The sequence below is a fragment of the Thamnophis elegans genome, chromosome 7 (assembly GCF_009769535.1).
Source record: "Thamnophis elegans isolate rThaEle1 chromosome 7, rThaEle1.pri, whole genome shotgun sequence".
NCBI lineage: Eukaryota > Metazoa > Chordata > Lepidosauria > Squamata > Colubridae > Thamnophis > Thamnophis elegans.
This window is the reverse complement of record NC_045547.1, coordinates 75008453-75032925: the sequence shown is the minus strand read 5'-3', so window position 1 is coordinate 75032925 and position 24473 is coordinate 75008453. Positions and strand designations below refer to the sequence as shown.

Here is a 24473-nt window from a genome sequence, read left to right as displayed (position 1 = left end):
ACACTGAATACAGCCATTTTTAGCCTCCTGAAGCCCTGCCCTGCATCCCATTTTTGTGAAAAACAAGCAATTTTTTGCAAAAATGGAGGCTTTTTGTCTTTTCTCAGCCCCCCAGCAGCCCTCTGCAGGTTTCAGCAGGGCTGGGGCAAGGCAAGAATGCCCCCGTTTTTGTGAAAATTGGGCCGTTTTTCACAAATACAGAGGGCTTTTTTGCCTTGCCCTAGGTCTGCTGAAGCCTGCAGAGGGCTGCTGGGGGCTGAGGGAAGGCAAAAACTTCATTTTCTTACTTACCTCTTCGAAATCTTAGTGAGTCTTATACACCGGTGCATCTTATAATCCGAAAAAATGAAATAAATCCAATCTAAATCCAAAAATACATTCCCGGATTACTGCTTGGGAAGGAAAACAGCTGAGGCGCAGCAATCCACTCTGCTGCGTGACTCAGCTGAGAAGATAAAGGTAGGTAAAGCACAGGGCCGGCGGGGGGGGCACTTGCTAGTGGGAGCAAACCAGTTCGCTCCCAGCTGACCTTCGGAGCTACCGGTTCGCCCGAACTGATCCGAACCAATCCTGCCTCTGTGTTGCATTCTCCCACCTCGGGAGCCGAGGTGGCGCAGTGGTTAAATGCAGCACTGCAGGCTACTTCAGCTGACTGCAGTTCTGCAGTTCGGCTGTTCAAATCCCACCTGCTCAGGGTTGACTCAGCCTTCCATCCTTCCGAGGTGGGTAAAATGAGGACCCGGATTGTTGTTGGGGGCAATATGCTGACTCTCTGTAAAACCGCTTAGAGAGGGCTGAAAGCCCTATGAAGCGGTATATAAGTCTAACTGCTATTGCTATGTTGGAAAATTAAAATAAAGGAGTAAAAATAAAAAAATCACCGTGTTTGCTATGAAACAAGCAAAAGCCTATTTTTACACCCTTTGTAGACTTTGTGGAGAAGTTATGCAGCAGAAAAACCTCAGGGCTGCCTGGCCACCTGGAAGATCTATATTACCTCAGCTCAGAACCCAAATAAAACAGCTGCACCGCCCAGCCCAAATCTCCGAAAACAGGTCAGAAGGCGTTTTTTTTTTCCTCTCCCCTTCCCCGAGTTATTTACATTTATGAAGCATTTTTCCTCAGGCCAAAAACCCCAATGTTTCATCCTCGGAACTGTACAGTACAAAAAGTCTGTAGAGATTCTCAATCATCCAGGTCATGGCTTGTCAAGGTACTGAGGATTTAATAGCTGCCAGCTGATGTAAAGTTGTAAGCTGTAACCAGTAAGCTAATGCAATGTGGCTGATGCAATGAGCCTGATTCATTGCAGCTATAGTATTGCCCAATGGTGGGATTCAAGTGATTTAACAACCGGTTCTCTGCCCTAATGATTTCTTCCAACAACCAGTTTGCCAAACTGCTCAGAAAGTTAACAACCGGTTCTCCCGAAGTGGTGCGAACTGGCTGAATCCCACCACTGCAGTGGTGGGTTTCAAATTTTAGAACCTCTTCTATAGGTGTGGCCTGCTTTGTGGGAGTGGCTTGCCAGCCATGTGACCGGGTGGGAGTGGCTTGGCAGTCATATGACTGGATAGGCATGGCCAACGTGTAAAATGTGGTTAACCTCACTTAACAATGCTCTTGCTTAGCAACCAAAATGCTGGCTCAGTAACTCTGGCACTTGAAGTAAGCAAGTCTTAAAGCTGTCAAGTTACAAGATCCTTGCACCCCTAACCCTTTAGGAGAAAAATCCCAGGAGTGTTCAAACTTGACAGCTTTAAGACTTCTGGACTTCAACTCCCAGAATTCCTCCTCCAGTCATGTTGGCTCAGGAACTCCGGCATTGCATTGAAGCACACAAGTCTTAAAGCTGTCAAGTTACAAGACCTTGAACTCCTAACCCTTTAGAAAAAAAAAATCCAGGGGTGTTCAAACTTGACAGCTTTAAGACTTGTGGACTTCAACTCCCAGAATTCCTCCTCTCACTCTTCATCTTGATGATGCGCGGATGGGCCGGGCGGGGGGGGGGAGCTGGAACCAGTTCTAAATGGCAATGTGGATTTGTGGAACCTCTTCTATAGAGGAGGTGAGAACTGGCAGGAACCCACCTCTGCACCACTGGTATCGCCTCTTTAAGACTCTTGTAGGGTCCACCGAAGTCATTTACTGTTTTAAGAGTTCAGGTGGTCATTAGAGAGGAGTTTCTCTCTTTCGGCATGTATTTAGTTCTCTCCTTGTGTCTGTAGTGAATGGTAAGGGATTTTTATCTCTGCACGTATATTTCTGTACATATATAAACCACTGTTAATTGTCTTAAGGCTCTGTGTGCTGTGTTATTGCTCCAGTGTTTATCTCATAATACTAGTCACACTACCAAAACTCTAATATGGTTGTCCCAAAGGTGCTTTTTCAGGAGGCAACTGGAGTTTCTTATTTTTTCTTTGAAGACGTTCCACTTCTCATCCAAGAAGCTTCTTCAAATCTGACTGGATGGTGGGGAATGGAAGGATTTATTATTCCTGGCAGGCAGCTGGTCTTCTGCATCCTTTTAGAGCAGTGTTTCCTCAACCTTGGCCAACTTAAAGTCGGCAAGGTTGAGAAACACTGTTTTAGAGAGTCATTGAGGCCACTTGGAGGTTTATCTGTGTCCTCAGGGTCACCTGAGTAGTGCTAATGGTTCATGCAGTCTGTCATAATAATTAATATTTAATTACAACAGATTTTGGTGTTGGCTTTTGACTATCTAATGGAGAGGTGTCAAACTCGCAGCAAACCAGCCAGATGCATCACACGCTGGCCACGCCCAACCCCATTTCAGCAGGGGTGGGAGAAATTGTGATACATCACATGATGATAACGTGACGCGGCGAGTTTGACACTCCTGATCTAGTGTAACATTTTCAAAATTCTTTTTTTAAAAATATGTTTTTATTGTTTACATACAATACAATACAATAGCACAGTTGGAAGGGAACTCAGAGGTCTTCTAGTCCAACCCCCTGCCTAGGCAGGAAACCCTATACCGTTTCAGACAAATGGCTATCCAACATCTTCTTAAAGACTTCCAGTGTTGGGGCATTCACAACTTCTGGAGGCAAGCTGTTCCACTGATTAATTCTTCTAACTGTCAGGAAATTTCTCCTCGGTTCTAAGTTGCTTCTCTCCTTGATTAGTTTCCACCCATTGCTTCTTGTTCTACCCTCAGGTGCCTTGGAAAATAGCTTGACTCCCTCTTCTTTGTGGCAGCCCTTGAGATATTGGAACACTGCTATCATGTCTCCCCTAGTCCTTCTTTTCATTAAACTAGACATACCCAGTTCCTGCAACCGTTCTTCATATGTTTAAGCCTCCAGTCCCCTAATCATCTTGGTTGCTCTTCTCTGTACTCTTTCTAGAGTCTCAACATCTTTTTTACATCATGGTGACCAAAACTGAATGCAGGATTCCAAGTGTGGCCTTACCAAGGGCTTATAAAGTGGTATTGACACTTCACCTGATCTTGATTCTATCCCTCTGTTTATGCAGCCTAGAACTGTGTTGGCTTTTTTGGCAGCTGCTGCACACGTCTGGCTCACATTTAAATGGTTGTCCACTAGGGCTCCAAGATCCCTCTAAATAAACATATTGAATACAGTGTAATTGTTCTGGTGTTCCACTTGCCATTAAGCAGAGGTTAGAAACAAAATAGCTTATATACTATTTTAAACAGTGCTAGTGTTGCACAGTAATTTCTGACCATCATATTCTAGTGCCGTGATGGGGAACTTATGGCATATTTGTCAGAGGTGGCAAGCAGAACCCTCTCTGTGGGCACTTGCATCAGGTGTTTGCAGGCACTGGAGTGCTGGAAAATGGCCTGAAAATAGCTCAAGAAATGCCTGAAAACTGGCCTGTTTTTGGTCCTTTTTGGAGCTGTTTTGGCCATTTTTTCAGGCGGTTTTCAGGACAAAAATGGCTAGGAAATGGCCAGAAAATGCCTCCAGAAATGTCCAGCCTGTTTCTGGGGTGTTTTTGGTCCTTTTTTGGACTGTTTTCAAGCATTTATTTTGGGCTGTTTTCAGACCAAAAGTGGCTGGGAAACAGCCAGAAAATGCCTCAAGAAATATCCAAAAGCCAGCCTGTTTATGGGGTGTTTTTGGTCTTTCTTTAGGCTGTTTTCAGGCTAAAAATGGCTGGGAAATGGCCAGAAAATGCCTCCAGAAATGTCCGAAAACCAGGCTGTTTCTGGGGTGTTTTCAGGCATTTTTGGGGTTCTTTTCAGGCATTTTTCGAGCTGTTTTCAGGCCAAAAATGGCCAGAAAATGCCCCCCAACGAAACCATTTTCTGAGCCATTTTTGGGGCCAATAACAGCCCACAAATAGCCATAAAAAAGGCATGCATGCGCCAACCATGTCTTCAGGTTTCTGGCGTTTTGGTTTGGGCCCTCGGTGCCAGAAACTTCGTCATCACTGTTCTAGTGTATCAACTTATCTATCATTCTAATACCTACATTCCAATACATACATTGTCCATGAATTTTGTTTTCAAAATTCTGTAAGCATGATTTTCTCCTGTATGTGGAGGATCCATAACATTTGAGTGTTCTGTTTTGTTTCAGAGTAAAAGATATAAGAGGAAAGGAAAACCCGGGCGTGACAATGGTTCGACATCTATCAATCCAGGCGACACAGCGTTATCCGTTCCTCAGATTACTCACGACTTCATTGATGATCAAGAAGATAAGAAAGAGCTGAATTTCTACCTTGATGAACCTGGAGGTAAACTGTCTCTTTCAGGCTTGGTACTTTTTGGGTTAGTACATCCTAGGTCCAAAAGAGACACGGCTGCTTTAATGAACTGGAGACTCAATACTTCCAGAACTATCCTGACATCTGGATGTGTTGTGTTAAACAAAAAAGGGGGAGACCTTCAAGGACACCATCAGGGTCATCATTTTAATTATTTGGATCATATTTTATGGACAATCCTGGGTGTGACATTGTTCTGACCTAGGCTTCCTAAAAGCATGAAGCCGACTCCTCGTCCCGATAAAACCACTTTTATTTAGGTTAAAGTGATTTCCTCTTCAGCAAAGTCCTGGCCAACAGTCTTTCAAGAGATTTCACAACTGCAGACCTTTATCAGGCTTGGAGAGCTGCCAGGCCGATATCTTCCAAACGCCACTCTGTAGCAGACAATACTTGGCAAGAAGTCAGGAACAGACCTTCACTCTAATGAATTGAACTAATGGTCTCCTGCAAACTCCATTCCCCTTCCGCTCCTCTTTATTCCCTATGGGAGGGGCCATTCACCGCCCACCTGTTGCTTTGATACCAAGTTGACTCTTGTTCTTTAGCTGTTCCCTTCTCCTGGAAGCTCTGCGCATGCACACACTGGGAACAGGCTCCAACTGTTCTTCTGCCTCACTGATGTCTGACTCCGAAGGCAGCTGATAACTGGCATATGGATCTGGCCCCCTCTCTGCCTCCGGAACAGAGGCCTCATCAGAGCCTTCCCCAGACCCTAGGACTGGCCCATCTTCCTCTCTAACCTTCTCACTGTCCAGATCCACTGGATGCTGGCAGGCCACAACTGACATACTCCTGTATGCCTCAAAATGTTTTCCTAATTGATTCACAAGAATGTTGCAATTCATGTGAACTTTAAGTCTACCAAAAGGTTTGTGTGTGTGTGTGTGTTTGCACTGTTCTTTAAAAACCTGAGCAACTCAGCCTAGTTAGCGTCCTTGGTAGTCCACAACATAAAAAAAGAATATTGAAATATTCAAGGGGATAGTGGGATGACAAATTCGAGCTTTGTGGGATTCCTTACACGGTGGTTTTATAGTTTGTGGAATAGCCCTTATTTCCAACTGAAATGAAACTGAGATTCTCTGCGGGATTTCAGTAGAGAGTCAAGCTTTGCGAAATTGTATTCCAGATGATATTTTTAACATCTTAGTATGGAGTTAGGCAGCTGTCCTTATTCCCCCGGTTCTGAGATTTAGATCCAACAGAGAAAAAAGAAAAGTGAAAAGCAATTCTGAAATATATCAGTTTATGTTAAAATCCTTGGTGCTCTCTCAGCTTGGTTGTTTGCTTGGAGAAATTTCATCACCCTGCTAGGTAACATCATCAGTGCTAGTGAGTGTGTGGTTTGCTCCCTGTTTATATGGTGTAGTTTGCCTTGTCAGAGTTGGTGGGGGTAGGTTTTTTTTTTATGTTCTCTTTTGAATAGCATACAAATATGGTTTATCTCTGTCTATTGATGGCTGATTTGTCAGAATGCCAAGCTTCCAGGAATTCTGTAGTGTGCTTGGATCAAACTTGCCCTAGGACAATAATGGCAAATCTCTTTGGCACTGAGTGCCCAAACTGGAACGCACATGCATGTGCATGCATGTGCATGTGCTGGAGCACCAGAAACCCAAACACCAGCTGGCCGGCATGCACATGCCTGTTTTTTTGTTGTTTTGGGCTGTTTTTGAGGGTGTTTTTAGGCTGTTTCCAGGCCATTTTTGGGCCATTTTCAGGACATTTTCTGGGCCATTTTCAGGACATTTTCCAGGCTGTTTTCTGGCCATTTTTTCAGGCTGTTTTCAGGTCATTATTAGGCCGTTTTCAGGGCCATTTTCAGGACATTTTCTGGGCTGTTTTCTGGGCCGTTTTCAGGCCATTTTCAGGCTGTTTTCAGGCCATTTTCTGGGCCATTTTCCGGGCCGTTTTCAGGCCATTTTTCATGCCATTTTCTGGCCATTTTTCAGGCCGTTTTCTGGGCCGTTTTCTGGCCATTTCTCAGGCCGTTTTCTGGCCATTTTTCAGGCCGTTTTCAGGCCGTTTTCTGGACATTTTCTGGGCCATTTTCAGGCTGTTTTCAGGACATTTTCTGGGCCATTTTCAGGCTGTTTTCAGGACATTTTCAGGACATTTTCAAGGCCTTTTTCAGGACATTTTCTGGGCCGTTTTCAGGCTGTTTTCAGGACATTTTCAGGCCATTTTCAAGGCCATTTTCAGGCCATTTTCTGGGCCGTTTTCAGGACATTCTCAGGGCCATTTTCTGGCCATTTTTCAGGCCATTTTCTGGCCATTTTAGGCCATTTTCAGGACATTTTCTGGGCTGTTTTCAGGCTGTTTTCAGGACATTTTCAGGACATTTTAAAGGCCATTTTCAAGCCATTTTTCAGGTTGTTTTCAGGACATTTTTAGGACATATTAAAGGACATTTTCAAGCCATTTTTCGGGCCATTTTCAGGCCGTTTTCCGTGCCGTTTTTCATGCACGTTGGAAACCAGTAGAGCAGCTGGTGATGCCATGCGTGCCCACAGAGAGACCTCTGCATGCCCCCTCTGGCACACGTGCCATGGGTTCGCCATCATGGGCCTAGGACGTTCCCAGTTTCCCAGTTGAAAATACAATCCAGTTTGTCCATGTTTGGTGAGATTGAGGAGTGTGTGTAGTGTGTTCTAACTGCTACTTGATGTTTTTGGGTGTGCTCTGCTAGTCTTCTGTCTATTGTACCTAGTGGCTGCGAGAGTCATAGAATTGTGTGGCTGGAAGGGTCCTCAGAGATCCTTTAGTCCAACCTCCTGTGCAAGGCAGGAGTTCTTATTCCATCCCAAACAAATTGTTGTCCAATGTTTTCTTGAAAATCTCCAGCAATGCAGCATCACAAGCTGTTTCATTGACTAATTGTTCTCATTGTCCGGATATTATTTACTTAGTTCCAGACTGGTTCTCCCTGTGTCTACTTTCCATCCATTGCTTCTTGTAAGAGCCGAGGTGGCGCAGTGGTTAAATGCAGCACTGCAGGCTACTTCAGCTGACTGCAGTTCTGCAGTTCGGCTGTTCAAATCTCACCGGCTCAGGGTTGACTCAGCCTTCCATCCTTCCGAGGTAGGTAAAATGAGGACCCAGATTGTTGTTGGGGGCAATATGCTGACTCTGTAAACCGCTTAGAGAGGCTGAAAACCCTATGAAGAGGTATATAAGTCTAACTGCTATTGCTATTGCTATTGTCCTGCCCTCAGGTGCTTCGGAGAATAAATCAACCCCTCTTTTCTATGACAGCCCTTCAAGTGCTGGGGGATGGCTATCATGTCATCCCTAAGCCTTATCTATGCTAAACATACCTAGTTACCTTACTTAGATGTTTGTTTCTGACCCCCCTCTGTACGGTGAGTCACGCCGACACAAGAGTACTGCTAGACAATTTATTCACAGTAAATTAACACACCGACAAGACTTTGGCAGCAACCCAGACTTCCACAGATAAGAAATACACACAAGAGCTTCTCCAGCTTTAGTATAATGGTTGTGTCCTGCAAACAGCCTCCTCCCAAAGTCTCTTCTTATATGCTCTCTTGGGAGGAGCCTAATCACAATCATCTGGCCCCAATTATCTTCTATATCTCCGTAGTTGGTGTCGGCGCTTATCTGCCTGTCTTTGCCTGGCATCCGGGACCAACTCCCTTAGCTCCTCCCCACTGCTCCAGGGCCTGACGTCAGGGACCAACTCCCTTTGGCTTTCACCGCTGCTCCATGCCTCCAGTTGGGGTTGTTTTTAGAACAATGAGATAATCTTCCTACCTAGGATCAATTTAGAAACAACTAAGAACTAAGATCCTTTTTGAACACATTGCATCCTTCTTCCTCCATTAGGTCTTACACGGATGTTCAAGCAAACAGGTAGGTTGAGGGGGAAAAAAACCGCCACTGTGAATATGCAAGTCATTTTAAACAGGCATATAAAATCTCAGTGATTCAGACCTCAGCTTAATAAAAATATAGAATAGCATATACACTTTTTAAAAATTGGATTACTATTCTGTATATTCTTTTCTGACTATTAGCATATATTGTGATTGTATTTCAACATATCATAACTTCTGGTTTTTATATTTCACTAATACAATTCTGCCTGTCCATCTGTCCATCTGTCCATCTGTCCGTCCGTCCATCCATCCATCCATCCATCCATCCATCCATCCATCCATCCATCCATCCATCCATCCATCCATCTATCTATCTATCTAGTAATCTATCCAATGATAAACTATCTTTATCTATCTGTCTATCATCCATCACCCATCATCAATCCTTCCTATCTTTTATCCATACATGTCTGTCTGTCTGTTTGTCTGTCCATCCATCTTATTTATCTATTTATCCTATCTATCTATCTATCTATCTATCTATCTATCTATCTATCTATCTATCTCTCTATCATCTCTCTATCTATCTATCATCTATCTATCTATCATCTATCTATCTATCTCTATCTATCTATCTATTTATCTAGTAATCTATCTAATGATAAACTATCTTTATCTATCTATCATCCATCATCAATTCTTCCTATCTTTTATCCATCCATGTCTGTCTGTTTGTCTGTCCATCCGTCTTATTTATCTATTTATCTATTTATCCTATCTATCTATCTATCTATCTATCTATCTATCTATCTATCTATCTATCTATCTATCTATCTATCATCTATCATCTATCTATCTATATCTAGCTGTCTAGCTATCTAGCTATCTAGCTATCTAGCTATCTAGCTAATGATAAACTATCTTTATCTATCTGTCTATCATCCATCATCCATCATCAATCCTTCCTATCTTTTATCCATACATGTCTGTCTGTTTGTCCATCCATCTTATCTATTTATCTCCAGTATCTATCTATCTATCTATCTATCTATCTATCTATCTATCTATCTATCTATCTATCTATCTATCTATCTATCATCTATCTATCATCCATCTATATCTATCTATCATCTATCTATCATCTATCTATCTCTATCTATCTATTTATCTAGTAATCTATCTAATGATAAACTATCTTTATCTATCTGTCTATCATCCATCATCAATTCTTCCTATCTTTTATCCATCCATGTCTGTCTGTCTGTTTGTCTGTCCATCCGTCTTATTTATCTATTTATCCCATCTGTCTGTCTGTCTGTCTGTCTATCTATCTATCTATCCATCCATCCATCCATCCATCCATCCATCCATCCATCCATCCATCCATCCACCTATCTATCTCCAGACAGAGATGTAATAAGACAGTGTGCTTGATGTTTGTGGATGGATATATACTTTTCCATCAGACTTTCTTTATGGTTAACTGATTACTGCAGGACGCTTAAGTGTGACATTTTGCCACCTCATCTCTGCTTCAATCAATCAAGGCAATCAAATGGGCCTTGCTTTACACGAGCCCTGCTTTAAATCACTGACTACATAGACAGGCCCACACCAACATGTTTGCTGCTTCGGGTCTGCCATTTTACCGAACCTTTGTGCCTTGTATGAATTTTCCTTAGAATGAATCTGTACTTCAAGTGTCTACAAATTAGCCATTTTTTTTAAAAAAAAAATAAGCAAAACAAAGTAAAATCAACAAAAGCTTTAAAGGAAAACATTTCAGAATGTGGGATAGTCAACCCTAAACTTTTTCTTCACCTGGCCAGGTGGAACTATTGCAGGAGTGCCCATTAGGATGTGGTAAAAGAAAGTCAAGATGGCGCATATTAAAAATAGGCGGAGCTTTGAGGGGAATCTTTGTGGGCGCCATCTTGACTTGGCTACAAACAACTTTACATTCTCAGAGGCTCATTTGCATGTGAGATTCATCAGAAATAAAAAAAAATCTTCCTTTTCTTTTAAAATAAATGTCTTTAAAATGGTTGTGTGAATCAGAAGCTTGGCGGATAATGAGAAGCATTATTATGGTTACTGGTACAGCAATCTATATATCCACTTGTTCTTCTATTTTTATTTTTTTGTATTTTCAAGCAGCATGTCATGGTTCGCAACTTTCTAACAAGCAGCAGGATTTTCGTCTGAATGAAGTTATATTTGTAATCACCAACCCTTCTTAAAATATATATTTTGATGAAAAGGAGAGAGGCTGCTAGGAAGCAAAAAAAAAATAAAAAAATAAAAAATAGGACATCACTTTTCATTATTATTTAAATAATGAATTAATTAAGAAAGATTACGGAGAAAAATTAATGTATTTCTGGACCTTCCCCTACTTGTTGAACTGATTTTCAAACAAATGCCTCCAAGTCACTGAGGACTGAGATAGTTGGGGTGGGGGGTGGAAGCAACAGAAGAAGATAAGTGTAGCTCGAGGTTGACCCGGGGAGTTCTTGATGCTCTCTGAGCCTCGTTGTTGGCTTGCAGACGTTTCATTACCTGCCTAAGTAACACCATCAGTATGAGGAAATATGGGGATTGCTCCCGTTTACATACAGTAGCTTATTTACCGTATTTTTTGGAGTATAAGTCACACCAAGATTTTGAAGAGGCAAATTAAAGAAAAGGTTTTGCACTCTGCAGACCTCCCAAAACGGCCCATTTTTTTGCGAAAACGGGCCCATTTTTCATTTTAAAAAGGGTATGCATAGCCTTTAGGAGGCTTGTAGAGTGTTCCTGAGAGCTGGGGGAGGCAAAAAAAGCAAAAAACGGGTCCGTATTTCATGAAAACGGGCCTGCTTTTTGTAAAAAAAAAAGGGGGGGGGGCATGCATAGCCTTTAGGAGGCTTATAGAGCACTCCTGGGGGCTGTGGGGGGCAAAAACTAGCAAAAATCGGCCTGTTTTTTGCCTATCTTTGCCCTCCTCACTCCCCCAGGAGCAATCTAGAAGCCTCCTAAAGGCTATTCATGGCCATTTTGGTGAAGGGGGTGGAATTTCAGGATGCCAATAATGCAGTATTCAGTGTATAAGACGCACCCAGATTTTCACCCTCTTTTTTGAGGGGAAAAAGGTGCGTCTTATACTCCGAAAAATATGGTACGTACAATATAAAAGGACGTGGTGAGGAATTTGGCCTCCCTAGCTAGATTAATGTACGTTCTGTTTCTCATTTTCACCTCCTAACTTTAGTCAAGAAACATTTGGAAGGCAGCAGTGGTGGGATGTCAAGTGCCAGCAGCTTCATGGAAGATGTGGCCCTCACAGCTGAAGAGGCCCTTCTGCCTGCGGTAACAGATGTCTCACAGTGAGTCCAGTTGTTATATTTTCTTCTTAGGATGGTTTAATCGGTTTAATGTGGACGTTTTTATCTGCATGCAAAGCTGGATGGCGAGCCTCGGGGGCCCATGTTGCTTGTGAGTAGCGAGTAGATGTCTTGGGTGGGCAACCTTTGCAAGAGGGAACATCTTCGGAATGTTGGCAGCATGCAAACATGTAGATGCATTCACTAGATTGCTTGCACGGGAAGGAGAAATCTTTGCCCATTCACTAAATAGTTGCCATGTTGGGCAGAAAGTTAAAGCCTCTGAGTCAATCTCACTTCTTGGTTCATCATTGTCTTTTAATGACCCTCCGGGGTAGAGTCTGGACAACTTGAATGGAACTGAGTTTTTACTGGCCAGATGCTTTTCCTGTCACCAATGCAGAGTTATATTCAGCAGATATATTCCCAACGTGCCCAGAGAGAGAGAAATATCCACCTCTTCCTAGGATCGAACTCACAGCCTCCTGATTGTGAGGTGAGAGCTCAGGCCATTTTCAGGCCATTTTCTGGGCCATTTTCCGGCCATCTAGGTCGTTTTCAGGCCATTTTCAGATGGATTTTTGGGCCATTTTCAGGCCATTTAAGCCATTTTCAGGCCGTTTTCAGGCCATTTAGGCCGTTTTCAGGCCATTTTCAGGCCGATTTTTGGGGCATTTTCAGGCCATTTAAGCCGTTTTCAGGCCATTTTCAGGCCATTTAGGCCGTTTTCAGGCTGTTTTCTGGGCCATTTTCAGGCCATTTTCTGGGCCATTTTCTGGCCATTTTTCAGGCCATTTTCTGGCCCTTTTTCCAGGCCGTTTTCAGGCCGTTTTCTCGGCCATTTTCTGGCCATTTTTCAAACTGTTTTGAGGCGAGAGCTCCACCTCTAGTCCACAATACCACTCAACCTACCTCTTGGTTGATGATCCATCAATGTTCAGGCTCAACAATCACGTCAAAAATGACCAGAGTGGGTCTCAGCAACCCACTTTTGTGGCACCCAGAAACAGTCCAATAAATAAACACAATGGCCAACTTCCAAGGTTTTAGGGGTGGTGTTGAAAGTTCTGCGTGCTTTTATGCATTCTTGTAAATGACATTTGAAACTCGGAGTTTTAGTATCAGCTTATAGGCAGTGTAATTTAGTCAAATAATAGTAGGCTGGAAGTGAACTGAATCCAGAGAATTGCACTAACTTAACATGGCTTAAGCTCGTGATTTCCAAAATGGCTGCTTCAAAATTAGTTGAAGGTTTTCCTCCGGTTAACTTGACTGATGTGTTCTGCATTTTGATCATTCAGCTAGGATTTATCATACAATAAGGTAAAGAAGTGATGATTGTTTGACAGAACCTCAGTGCTTCTGTTTGTCCTTACTGCCATTGGATCACGGCAATCGGCATAATTAGAATGTTGTTTACAATTTGATTAATAAATGATTGATACAGCTTTTTTTTTCTAATCATGATCCTTAGGGCTGAAAGGATAGTTAATCTATCCATCTACACTATATTGCCAAAAGTATTCGCTCACCCATCCAAATAACCAGAATCAGATGTTCCAAACACTTCCATGGCCACAGGGGTATAAAATCAAGTACCTAGGCATGCAGACTGTTTTCACAAACATTGGTGAAAGGATGGGTCGCTCTCAGGAGCTCAGTGAATTCCAGCGTGGAACTGTGATAGGATGCCACCTGTGCAACAAATCCAGTTGTGAAATTTCCTCGCTCCTAAATATTCCACAGTCAACTGTCAGCTGTATTAGAAGAACGTGGAAGTGTTGGGAACGACAGCAACTCAGCCACGAGGTGGTAGGCCACGTAAACGCGTCCAACATCAGTGTGCAACCTCACAAATCCGCTTCTGGAAGAACGGTCAAAAATCCCCATAAACACACTCCTGAACCTTGTGGACAGCCTTCCCAGAAGAATTGAAGCTATTATAGCTGCAAAGGGTGGACTGACGTCATATTGAACCCTATGGATTAGGAATGGGAGGTCACTTACAGTAAGTTCATATGCAAGTAAAGGCAGGGGAATGAATACTTTTGGCAATATAGTGTATATCTATATCTATCTATATTCTCTATATATATAAAAGGCTGTTTGTATGCATCAATGGTGGGTTCCAGATCCCGTTGCAACTGGTACGGTGCAACGGGGCCCAGAGTCTACCACATGAACATGCGCAGCGCATACATGCGTCCTTACCTCCTGTGACACCTCTGTGATGCTCCAGCTGCTCAGTGGAGCGTCGCCCAGGTCTCGTGTGTGTGCGCGGAAGCGCCGAAGAGCTCAAATACAGGTAAGGAGAGCAGGTGGACCCTCTGGAGCATTGTACCAGAGGCAGGCACCGATACGCCCATACCGGGGCATACCGCCTGCAACCCACCACTGGTATGTACTGTATATATGTATGTATGTATGTTCCAGCATAACTCTGGAGCGCTTCGAGCAATTTCAACCAAACTTGGTACTCAGATGACTTACTCTCTGGAGAAAAATACTGGGGGGTGGTGTCTGTGTGTTCCAGCACAACTCTGGAATGCCTGGCCCATTAAGGAGAGCGAGTGCGGCATCCTAGAGCGGCAACTGTTTGTGATGTCAGTTCCTTCACAGCTTCCTCTGGAAAGCCAGACGTGACGTTCGCCCTCCAGTGGACCAATGGGGAAGCGCCGGATGGATTTGGGGCAAAGTGCCAAGATTGTAGACAGGGTGGGAAAGAGGAGCACATGGGAAGGGGAAGGGAGAGGGAGAGGGCAAGGATGACAGGCATGGGAGTAGGGGAAAGAAAGGCCCCTCTCAATGGGTCCCTGTCAGACAAATGCTTCAACGCCTATAAATACCTGGGCAACGGTGGGTCATCAAACTATAAATCAGAATTTTCAACTGTAGGGCCAGTTCTATAGGAGCATGTATTTATCCAAGATTTGCGAAGTAATATCCTTTTATCTGTATTTTAGCATTAGGGCAGGGCACTTATGTAAGCAGAACAGAAACTAATTCAAGAATTCAGCCCTACAGATTGGAAAATTCCTGTGTCCTAAGATATTTCAGGAATTGTTTTATGTACAAATTAATATCGAGTATTTTGTGTGTTTGTGTGTGTGTTTTCTGCATTGGTTGGTTAAAAAAAGGCATGAGGGATGCTGCTCTGTTTTGCTTTCTTGGGCATTAGAGGGTGCTCTATAGTAATAAAATGTTTCCGTGTTTTCCTGCTCTTCAGCAAATGAGCTGGGACGAAATGTGTGTTTTGAGCCAAGCATTGTAGAACGAGAGTGAGGTTATTGTAGCAACCGAATTTAACGTTAGGTTAAATCACTCGCTTTGTTGCAGATGCTGTTTTAATAGAACCAAACGCTCCATTTGGAGTCCTTTGACAGGAGCAGATGCAAATAATGAATAAACATTTCAACTTTATAATGTATTTGAGGCACATAATTAGTTTACTCTGCAAATCAGTCTGCATTGAACAACTGGACCATAGGATTCCTAAGGGCATCTCTTGTGTCTTTTTATAAATGTTTCTCGATTTTAGCAACTTTAAGAGGCATGGACTTCAACTCTCAGAATTCCCCAGCCAGCCATGCCGAGAGGGTTATCTGTTTCAAAGCATACTTTGGGTAACCGGTAGCTGTTTCTCTTTCATCAGGGGGTTTCCTTGGTGCGCAGGAGACATAAACCCCTGCAATAAATAAATATTTATGTTTTACATTTACTAAAGCAATTATTCAGTTTCTAGAACTTGCAGGACATGGATGTTATGAGCAGGTCTAGAAGATAGCTACAATTGTTCATTTCACCGAGACTTGAGAGAACATCTCATGTTCAAACAAATTATCCAAAGCAGGATTTTTCGGGTGCCTACTATTTATTTGCAAAGAGGGCTAATGTACAGGTAGTCCTCAACTTATAACAGTTCGCTTAGTGACCCTTCAAAGTTACAACAAATCTGAAAAATGTGACTTATGACCGTTTTTCACGATCATGTGGTCAGAATTCAGATGCTTGACACCTGGTTCATACTTACAACCATTCCAGGGTCCCAGGGTCATGTGATAAGTTGCTGAGACCTTCTGAGAAGCAAAGTCAATGCGGAAGCCAGATTCACTTAACAACCGAGTTGCTAACTTACCAACTTCAGTGATTTGCTTAACAACGGAGGCAAGAAAGATCGTAAAATGGGGCCAAATTCACTTAACAAATCTCTCACTTAACAACAGAAATGTTGGGCTCAATTGTGGTCAAGGACTACCCGTAGTGCTATGTAGTTAGGCCTCTGTTAAAGTCCTGAATCCCTTCATTGCTTTCAATGGGCAGCTTTCAAGTGCCTGAAGATCTTTATAATTTCAGCAAGGATTATTTGTGTCTCCTTCCTGCTATATATTAAGCTAGTCAATATTCATCTACCCATCTACCCATCCACCCATCCACCCATCCACCCATCTACCCATCTATCCATCTACCCATCCACCCATCCACCCATCTATCCATCTACCCATCCACCCATCTACCCATCTATCCATCTATTCTTTATCTATCTGTTGGAAGAAATATCCATCTGGTTCAGTTCCAATTGGGAAGAAAGACACTGGAAACATGGAGGCTGATTGGAAAGATGGTTTGTTGATGGATGGACAGGACCACATGGGTTTGAGGTCCTGGTTCAGCTGACCACATGGAGTGGAGAGTGAGGGTTATTTATACCCTCTCTTGGGCTTTGCCCTTAAGCTTCCTGTTCCTGTGCAAGAACATGTATTCTGTTGGCTGTAGTCAGAGTCCCATGGGGCCATGTGGGGTCATGTTGGTCTGAATCAAGTTTGGTTGAAGCCTGGAAGGTGATGCAATGTCCCCAGGTGATTGTGCGATTGTGGTGAGCTCTGCTGATAGATTAATCCTATTATGTCCTGGAGGGTCATGTCTTAATCCCATCAAACTGGAGCTGAAGGTCTTTTGTCTTGTGGATAGGCTGGCCCAGTCCTTCTCAATGTGCACCAAATATCTCCTGGGGGCAGGGAGCTGAAGTTCTGAGTTTCGGTCTCCCTTAAGATTTCCATTTCTCTTTTAGGGGAAATATAATATTCTTTTAAATATTTCTCAAAATATTTCATTCTTTTAGGAGGGGTGACTTCCCTCACATCCATCTATCTAAAAATGCAATCTATCCATCTCTGGCTCAATGGGGGCCAAGTCCTATATCCAAGGGTCTGCATTCCACAATCTTAGAATGAGCCAAGAGAAAACTGTCTTTTCTAAGTCAGGGAAGCCACTTTCTGAAGTGGGAGGGTCTCCTCCATATTTTAAAAGCCGTGTTGTTTTTGAAAGGGCTGTTAAGTTCCCCAAATCAGACACAAACCATTTAGGGCTCGGAGGTCAAAGGGTCATCTTAAAGAATGCATGGTCGGCATCTGGAAATCAGCACTACTCTTTCAGCGGATGATGCAATTAGAGAAGTGGGGTTTAATCAATGTTCATGGCGCTATTTTTGAATCTTTCCCAAAGTTGGCCTTGGCACCTATCAATCCAGAGGGTGTTCAAGCAGAATAAAATATAGCAAGACAATAAATAATTGGCATTCCTGTTTTAGCCAAAGGGGGGGGGGGGACTTACTTGGAGCTCTCCAAGGTCCTGTTTCTTGTTGCTTTCTGTCTTACAACTTTGCTGTCACTTTTATGGCCCTCTGAGTAGTAACTACACAAAGGCCAAGGTCATCTGGCTCATTTAGTAAGATATAAATCATAATATAAAAAAGGGATGTGGTGGCTCAGTGGCTAAGACGCTGAGCTTCTCGATCAGAAAGGTCCGCAGTTTGGTGGTTTGAATCCCCAGGGCTGCGTAACGGAGTGAGCTCCCTACTTGCTCCAGCTTCTGCCAACCTAGCAGTTCCAAAGCATGTAAAAAAGTAAGTTAAAAAATAGGAAACACTTTTGGGTGGGAAGGTAACAGCGTTTTGTGTGCCTTCAGTGTTTAGCCATGCTGGCCACATCACCACGGAGACGTCTTTGGACAGTGCTGGCTCTTTGGCTTTGAAACAGAGATGAGCAACACCCCCTAGAGTCAGGAATGACTAGCACATACTGCATTTTTCGGAGTATAAGACGCACCAAGATTTTGAAGAGGCAAATTAAAAAAAAAGTTTTTGCACCCTGCAGATCTCCCAAAAATGCCCCCCCCTTTTTTTTTTTTGCAAAAACGGGTCCATTTTTTCGTCAAAAGGGCATGCATGCCTTTAGGAGGTTTATAAAGTGCTTCTGGGGACTGAGGGGGCAAACACGAGCAAAAAAACAGCCCATTTTTGTGAAAATGGGCCCATTTTTTGTAAAAAAAAGTGGGGGAGCATGCATAGGATTTAGGAGGCTTATAGAGTGCTTCTGGGGGCTGGGGGGCAAAAATGAGCAAAAAACCACCTGTTTTCACTCATTTTTGCCCTCCCCAGCACCCAGGACCACCCTAGAAGCCTCTTAAAGGCTATCCACAGCCATTTTTGCAAAGGGGGTGGGGTTTGGAGGGGCAAACAAATGATGTATTCAGTGTATAAGACACACCCAGATTTTCACCCTCACATATGGGATGTGCGAGGGGAACTTTACCTTTACCTAAATCATAATAGCCAAAATATCATTTCTGGTAACTCTGAAATAAGGCCTTGAGAAAATATACCTCCCCAGGTTCAATTACAAGCTTAACAGAATAAAATAACAGAATAACAGAGTTGGAAGGAACCTTGGAAGTTTTCAGTCCAACCCTTTCTAGTTCAGCCCCAAACAGGGGACCCTATACCATTCCAGAAGAAGTGGCTGTCTCTTCTTAAAAGCTTCCTGCGATGGAGCATCTAGAACTTATGGAGGCAAGCCATTCCACTAGTTCATTGTTCTCACTGTTAGGAAATTTCTCCTTAGTTCTAAGTTGCTTCTCTCCTTGATTAGTTTGCATCCATTGTTTCTTGTCTTGCCCTTGGGTGCTTTGGTAAATAAGTTGTCCTTCTTAAAACTAGTCTAGACAAACTCAATTCCTGCAACTGTTCTTTAAATATGCTTTAGCCTTCTGTCCTCAATCATCTTTATTTCTTGTTTCTGCACTCTTTCCAAAGTTAGTGTTGCTGGACCCTAGCCTGCATCTTTTAGGGATCCAATCAAGCTTCCAGACAAGTTTTGATTTTGATTTTATTTATTTATTCAAGTTCAGTACCTACCTAGACTCATTTCCTCATATATATATTTTTTGGGGGGGGAAGCTTAGATGTATTTTAAATGCAAAGTAACTGATACATTTACAACACATAGCCATTTGGACTCGTTTCCCACAATAAAGAGGGCTGAAAGCCCTATGAAGCGGTATATAAGTCTAACTGCTATTGCTAATAAAGAAAACACCGGGAGCCACAGAAACCTTCCCGTGCCTGACTATTTCCTGAGCGGTCACAGAAATAGCATATGTAGTTGAGTTAAACCTTCTGTTTTCTTCTGAAACTTTCCTTTTCTTGGATTCATCCATGTTTGGCCTACTGAAGGTCGAAAAGCTCAGTAAATCACATGCTGGCAGGTATCACACACTGGCGGTTATGCTACATATTTTGAGCGACAGGGAGCCACAGCAGAGGGATGAAAGAGCCACTTGTGGCTCCAGAGCCCCGGGTTGCTGACTGCTGACCTAGAAGCTTCTGCATTCTATACCATCTGAATATGTGTTTGGATGGATGGATGGATGGATGGATGGATGGATTCATGCATGCATGCTTGCATGGATATGCCGTCAAGTTGAGATTGTTTTTCAGCAACAAAACAGGGAAACGTTTTTCAGGAGGAGCATATGTTTTGGGATAGATTTTTGAAAAAAGGTAAAACAAGAGGGTTAATATTTGGGGAATAAAAATATTGTCTTTCAGATCCTCTGGACAAAAACTTGTCTAACTGTGTTCTATCAGGAGGACTTGAGAAACCAATTTGAGATGAGCTAGGGCACATTTGCGAACCGGTAGTGAAGGTCAGTTGATTTCACCCCTGGCTCACGTGACCATGGGAATGTTGTGAAGGCCATAACCAGGGGTAGTATTCACTTACCTTCCTGTGGTGGCCTGGCAGGAGTCGGTGGAGCTGCCGCCAGACTCCAATGGCGAGGGGTCTTATGAGTTGGCCTTGGAGGAGGTGAAGGACCCTGGACCTTCACCTCCTCCAAGGTGACGAGCCGGGGTGGCGCAGTGGTTAGGGTGCAGTACTGCAGGCCACTTCAGCTGACTGTTATCTGCACTGGCTCAAGGTCACACTCACTGGCTCAAGTGGCTCACTGGCTCAAGGTTGACTCAGCCTTCCATCCTTCCGAGGTGGGTGAAATGAGGATCCAGACTGTGGGGGCGATATGCTGACTCTGTAAACCACTTAGAGAGGGCTGAAAGCCCTATGAAGTGGTATATAAGTCTAACTGCTATTGCTATTGCTATTGGACAGGGTGTTAGGGCTCAGCCGGAGCTGTTAGAGCTGCCGCCAGACTCCGACAGTACGGGGGCTGGTGGGTCGGCCTTGGAGAGGGTGGAGGACCCTGGACAGGGTGTTAGGGCTTGTCCGGAGCTGTTAGAACTGCCGCCAGTCTCCGACAGCACGGGGGCTGGTGGATTGGCCTTGGAGAGGGTGGAGGACCCTGGACGGGGTGTCGATGCCACGCAGGGCGGGAGAAGACGTGGTGGCCACCAGATACCTGGGGAGCATTGGATCAAGGGGAATGTTCCTGCAGGTATTTGGGAATCACGAAGGAGGAAACACAGGAAATGAGTGCAGGCCATCTTATGGACAATCCATTCCGACCGCATCCGGACCGTCAGACCCGGGGGAAGGGCCCTGTGGTGAGGGATAGTGTTGTGACTCAGCAGAAACCTGTGAGTTGTTTCGGGATGCAGGATTACAATGCAGCTGGGGCTCGTTAGAGTCTTCTCCTATGGATAAAAGGACTGATGGTGCCACGCCCTGGTTGCAGAAGTCAACATCGTTTGTTTGTTCGTGAGTTCAGTTCCATTCCTGTTCGAGTTAGTGTTCATGATTCAAAGAGGCACTTGGATAAGTGATTTGCTTTCTGTAAACCTGGTTTGCTGTAAGAGTTTTGTTTTTGCATTTGCTGTGTAACTTTTTTCCAGAGACTTTATCTATGTTTATTTTGGGCTCGCAGCCAGCTTGAGCCGGGACTGATAAAGATATTTCCTTTGAAGTTCTGTCTGGCTGTCGTTTGTGAACAAGCAAGGCTGGGGGGTCAGAACACCTTCCCTACTTGTTCGCGAAGGTGAGCATGTGCGCACCTCTGTACGCAACTCCATGCATGCGCTCAGCCTTCTGCGCATGCGCTTTTGTCTTAAAAAGGGCCTGAAAGGGATAGGATAATGCCGGGGAAGGTGGGCGGGGCCATCCGCGATTTCTGCTACTGGTTCTAGCAAACCAGTCCGTACCGGTAGAATACCATCTCTAGTCGTAACTGACAAAACGGTCATAAGTCACATTTTTCACTGCTGTTGTAACTGTGAACGAATGATTGTAAGTCAATTCCCACGGCTGTTTTAGAAAGGGCTAGTTTTTCTGAGTAATTGACCTGCTCATTTAAATGCTGTTCTATGCTCATTTTCCAACATGTTGACAGAATATTTCTGCTTCTCTTTAGAAAAGGCCACATATCTTAGATTGGTTTTTGCTGATACCTGGCTCAGTACTTTGTGGTGTTTTGTTTTTTTTCTCACAAAGAGCAGAGCTTTCTGCATTCTGCCAGGAATGAGGCTAATCCTCCAGAGAATTGCAACAGGGGTCTTTCGTTCTGTCTGTTTCCTTTATTAAGCAACCAAATTAAAAGGACTTATGCCAAGTACAAATATGTGCAAATGTTTACTTGGCTGCCAAGCCATCACTCAATTACTTAATTAATTTGCAAATTAGTAATCCAAAGCCTTTGCCCCAAGCTGGCCCAATTTTGATGAATTCCCTCCTCCAGGACATATGAGATTGCTACTCCCAGGTATGTATATAAGTATGTGTTTTGTGTGTGTGTGTCTGTGTGTCTGTGTGTTTGTGGGTTCATTTATTTAATTATAAAACCCTCTCTGGACGATATGGGTAGCACATAAATGTATATATATATATATATATATATATATATATATATATATATATATATATGTGTGTGTGTGTGTGTGTGTGTGTGTGTGTGTGTGTGTGTGTGTGTGTGTGTGTAGGTAGGTAGGTAGGTAGGTAGGTAGATAGATAGATAGATAGATAGATAGATAGATAGATATATTTATTATATAGATATAGATATAGATATAGATATAGATATAGATATAGATATAGATATAGATATAGATATAGATATAGATATAGATATAGATGATATAGATATAGATACACACACACATACACACACACACACACACAAAATTGGCTGTGTGTGTGTATGTTCCAGCATAACTCTGGAAAGCCTCCAGCAATTTCAACCACACTTGATACATAGATGACTTACTCTCTGGAAACAAATACTGTGGGGGTAAGACACCCCTAAAACCCCTTGGGGTTTTTGTTCTGTTAAGAGACAGCCTGCTGTGCCTTAAAACAGCTTCTACTGTACTGCCGTATAATGGCTTCTACTGTACAGCACAGTGGGATTGCCATGGTAATGGTTTCACAGTACTCCACAAGGGGACTTCCTCTGGTAAGGGGGAAAATCCAACATTAGAAATTATGATTGGTCCGGACATTTTCTCCCTATAAATAAATACCTGGGCAACGCCGGGTTATCGGCTAGTAAATAAATAACAGAATACCAAGACCAATCTGTCTCCTGGGATTTGGTCTTTATATTACAGTATCCCACTAAGCCAGGGGTGTCAAATTTGATTTCACCGAGGGCCGTGTTTGACCTCAGGGGACAGGATGGGCATGGCCAGGGTGGGCGTGGCCAGCTTGATGTCACTTGTGTCAGGGGCGCCAGTGCTGGCTCAAGCACTCTGCCAGCTAAAACAGGATCCCGAGCTCCATTTTCAGCTGGGACAGCCTCTTGCAACCCTCTGCCAGTGAAAACGGAGCTCAGGAGTGCTATGCACGGCCCTCGCAAGCTCCATTTTTGGCTGGGATGGCCTCCTGCAACCCTCTGCCAGGGAAAACTGTTTTTGCTGTCAGAGGCACCACGGGCTGGTCCTTCACTGTTTCCAGGCCCACGGGCCTTGAGTTTGACACCCCGGCATTAAGCCAACTGATCCTTCTGTCCTGCTTCATCCTGGGCCTAACCATTGTCTTCTCTTTGCTCTAAAAGAATTTTTTTTAAATGTATTATTGGATTTTTATTTTAAACTTAAAACAACATCAATACATGAACAGTGTGGCCTCTGGGTATAACTCATATTAATAGAAACAAAAACCGTCAATTGTTACATTAATGAAACTTGTACAATTCTAACATTAATATACTTGATTGTTTTAGTTATTCAATGTTTCCATGTTCCATTCTAATATCAACAATCTTCTTAAACATTCATAGTAATAGCCTCTTTCAATCTCATCTTTCCAGTTAGTTATTACTTATATTCAATTTATATAGCTATTATAACTGCTTAAATTCCCCCTAATTCTTACTTCTACCTCTATTCTGACTTCTAATCAGCTCACTCTTACTAATCCTAATATTAATACACATATTTAATTAAGACGTCGCCCTTATTTCTCAAGATCCTTTCCACTCAGGTAGCAAACTACTTTTTAAATCCCTGGGTTATTTCTTTTCCTTCAATCACCTTCTTATTTTCTTCATCCGCAGAAATCTGTTCATTACACACAACCCGAGTCAAAACTTGAGACTTCCCTACTTCAGCTTCTCCTGAATCTGAATTTAGATTGTTGTGACAAATGTCACTTCAGTGGTGGGGGAGAGCTCCACTCAGTAAACGATCCTTTTTTTTTTTAATTGCTAATTTTGAGCACGGCGATTAAGAACATGTTTTAATGCTCCCCCAAATCCTGGATTCAGGATAGACTGCTTGTTGGTACACTTTTTACATTCACTGTGCAGATTTTGACATTTTCATTGCTAGTGGCATCTAGATGGTTTTCCGTGATTGACGGGCAGAGCAATATCTGTTTATTAACATGCGTGGAATGAAGCCCCATGCGTCCCACCTTGTACACAGGGCTTGTGAACTCTTTCTGTGGTCCTCAGTTGCTTTCTCTCTTAAATCCCTAAACTTGCTTTGATGAGTTAGAGCAGTCCTACCATCTGGTTGACTTCTCGATGAGAACATGTTTACTTAACATTTAATTCTGAAACGGTGTAGGGTTTCTTGCCTAAGCAAGGGGTTGGACTAGAAGACCTCTAAGGTCCCTTCCAACTCTGTTATTCTATTCCTATTCCTATTCCTATTCTATTCTATTCCTAATTCTATTCGATTTCTATTTCTTTATTCTATTCTATTTCTATTTCTTTCTTGTTCTATTCTATTCTATTTCTAATTCTTTCTCTATTCTATTCTATTTTATTTCTA

The 24473-nt window shown here is 43.1% G+C and overlaps 1 protein-coding gene across 1 annotated transcript in view; it reads left to right on the top strand.

The window, feature by feature from the left end:
• LOC116511701 (potassium voltage-gated channel subfamily KQT member 1-like) overlaps positions 1-24473 on the top strand; it is a 119401-nt gene that overhangs the window by 19012 nt on the left and 75916 nt on the right. The window contains exons 9-12 of the mRNA XM_032221871.1: positions 930-1055; positions 4581-4789; positions 5939-5955; positions 11863-11977. Coding sequence (XP_032077762.1) covers positions 930-1055; positions 4581-4789; positions 5939-5955; positions 11863-11977 — 467 coding nt within the window. The remainder of the gene's footprint in view (positions 1-929; positions 1056-4580; positions 4790-5938; positions 5956-11862; positions 11978-24473) is intronic.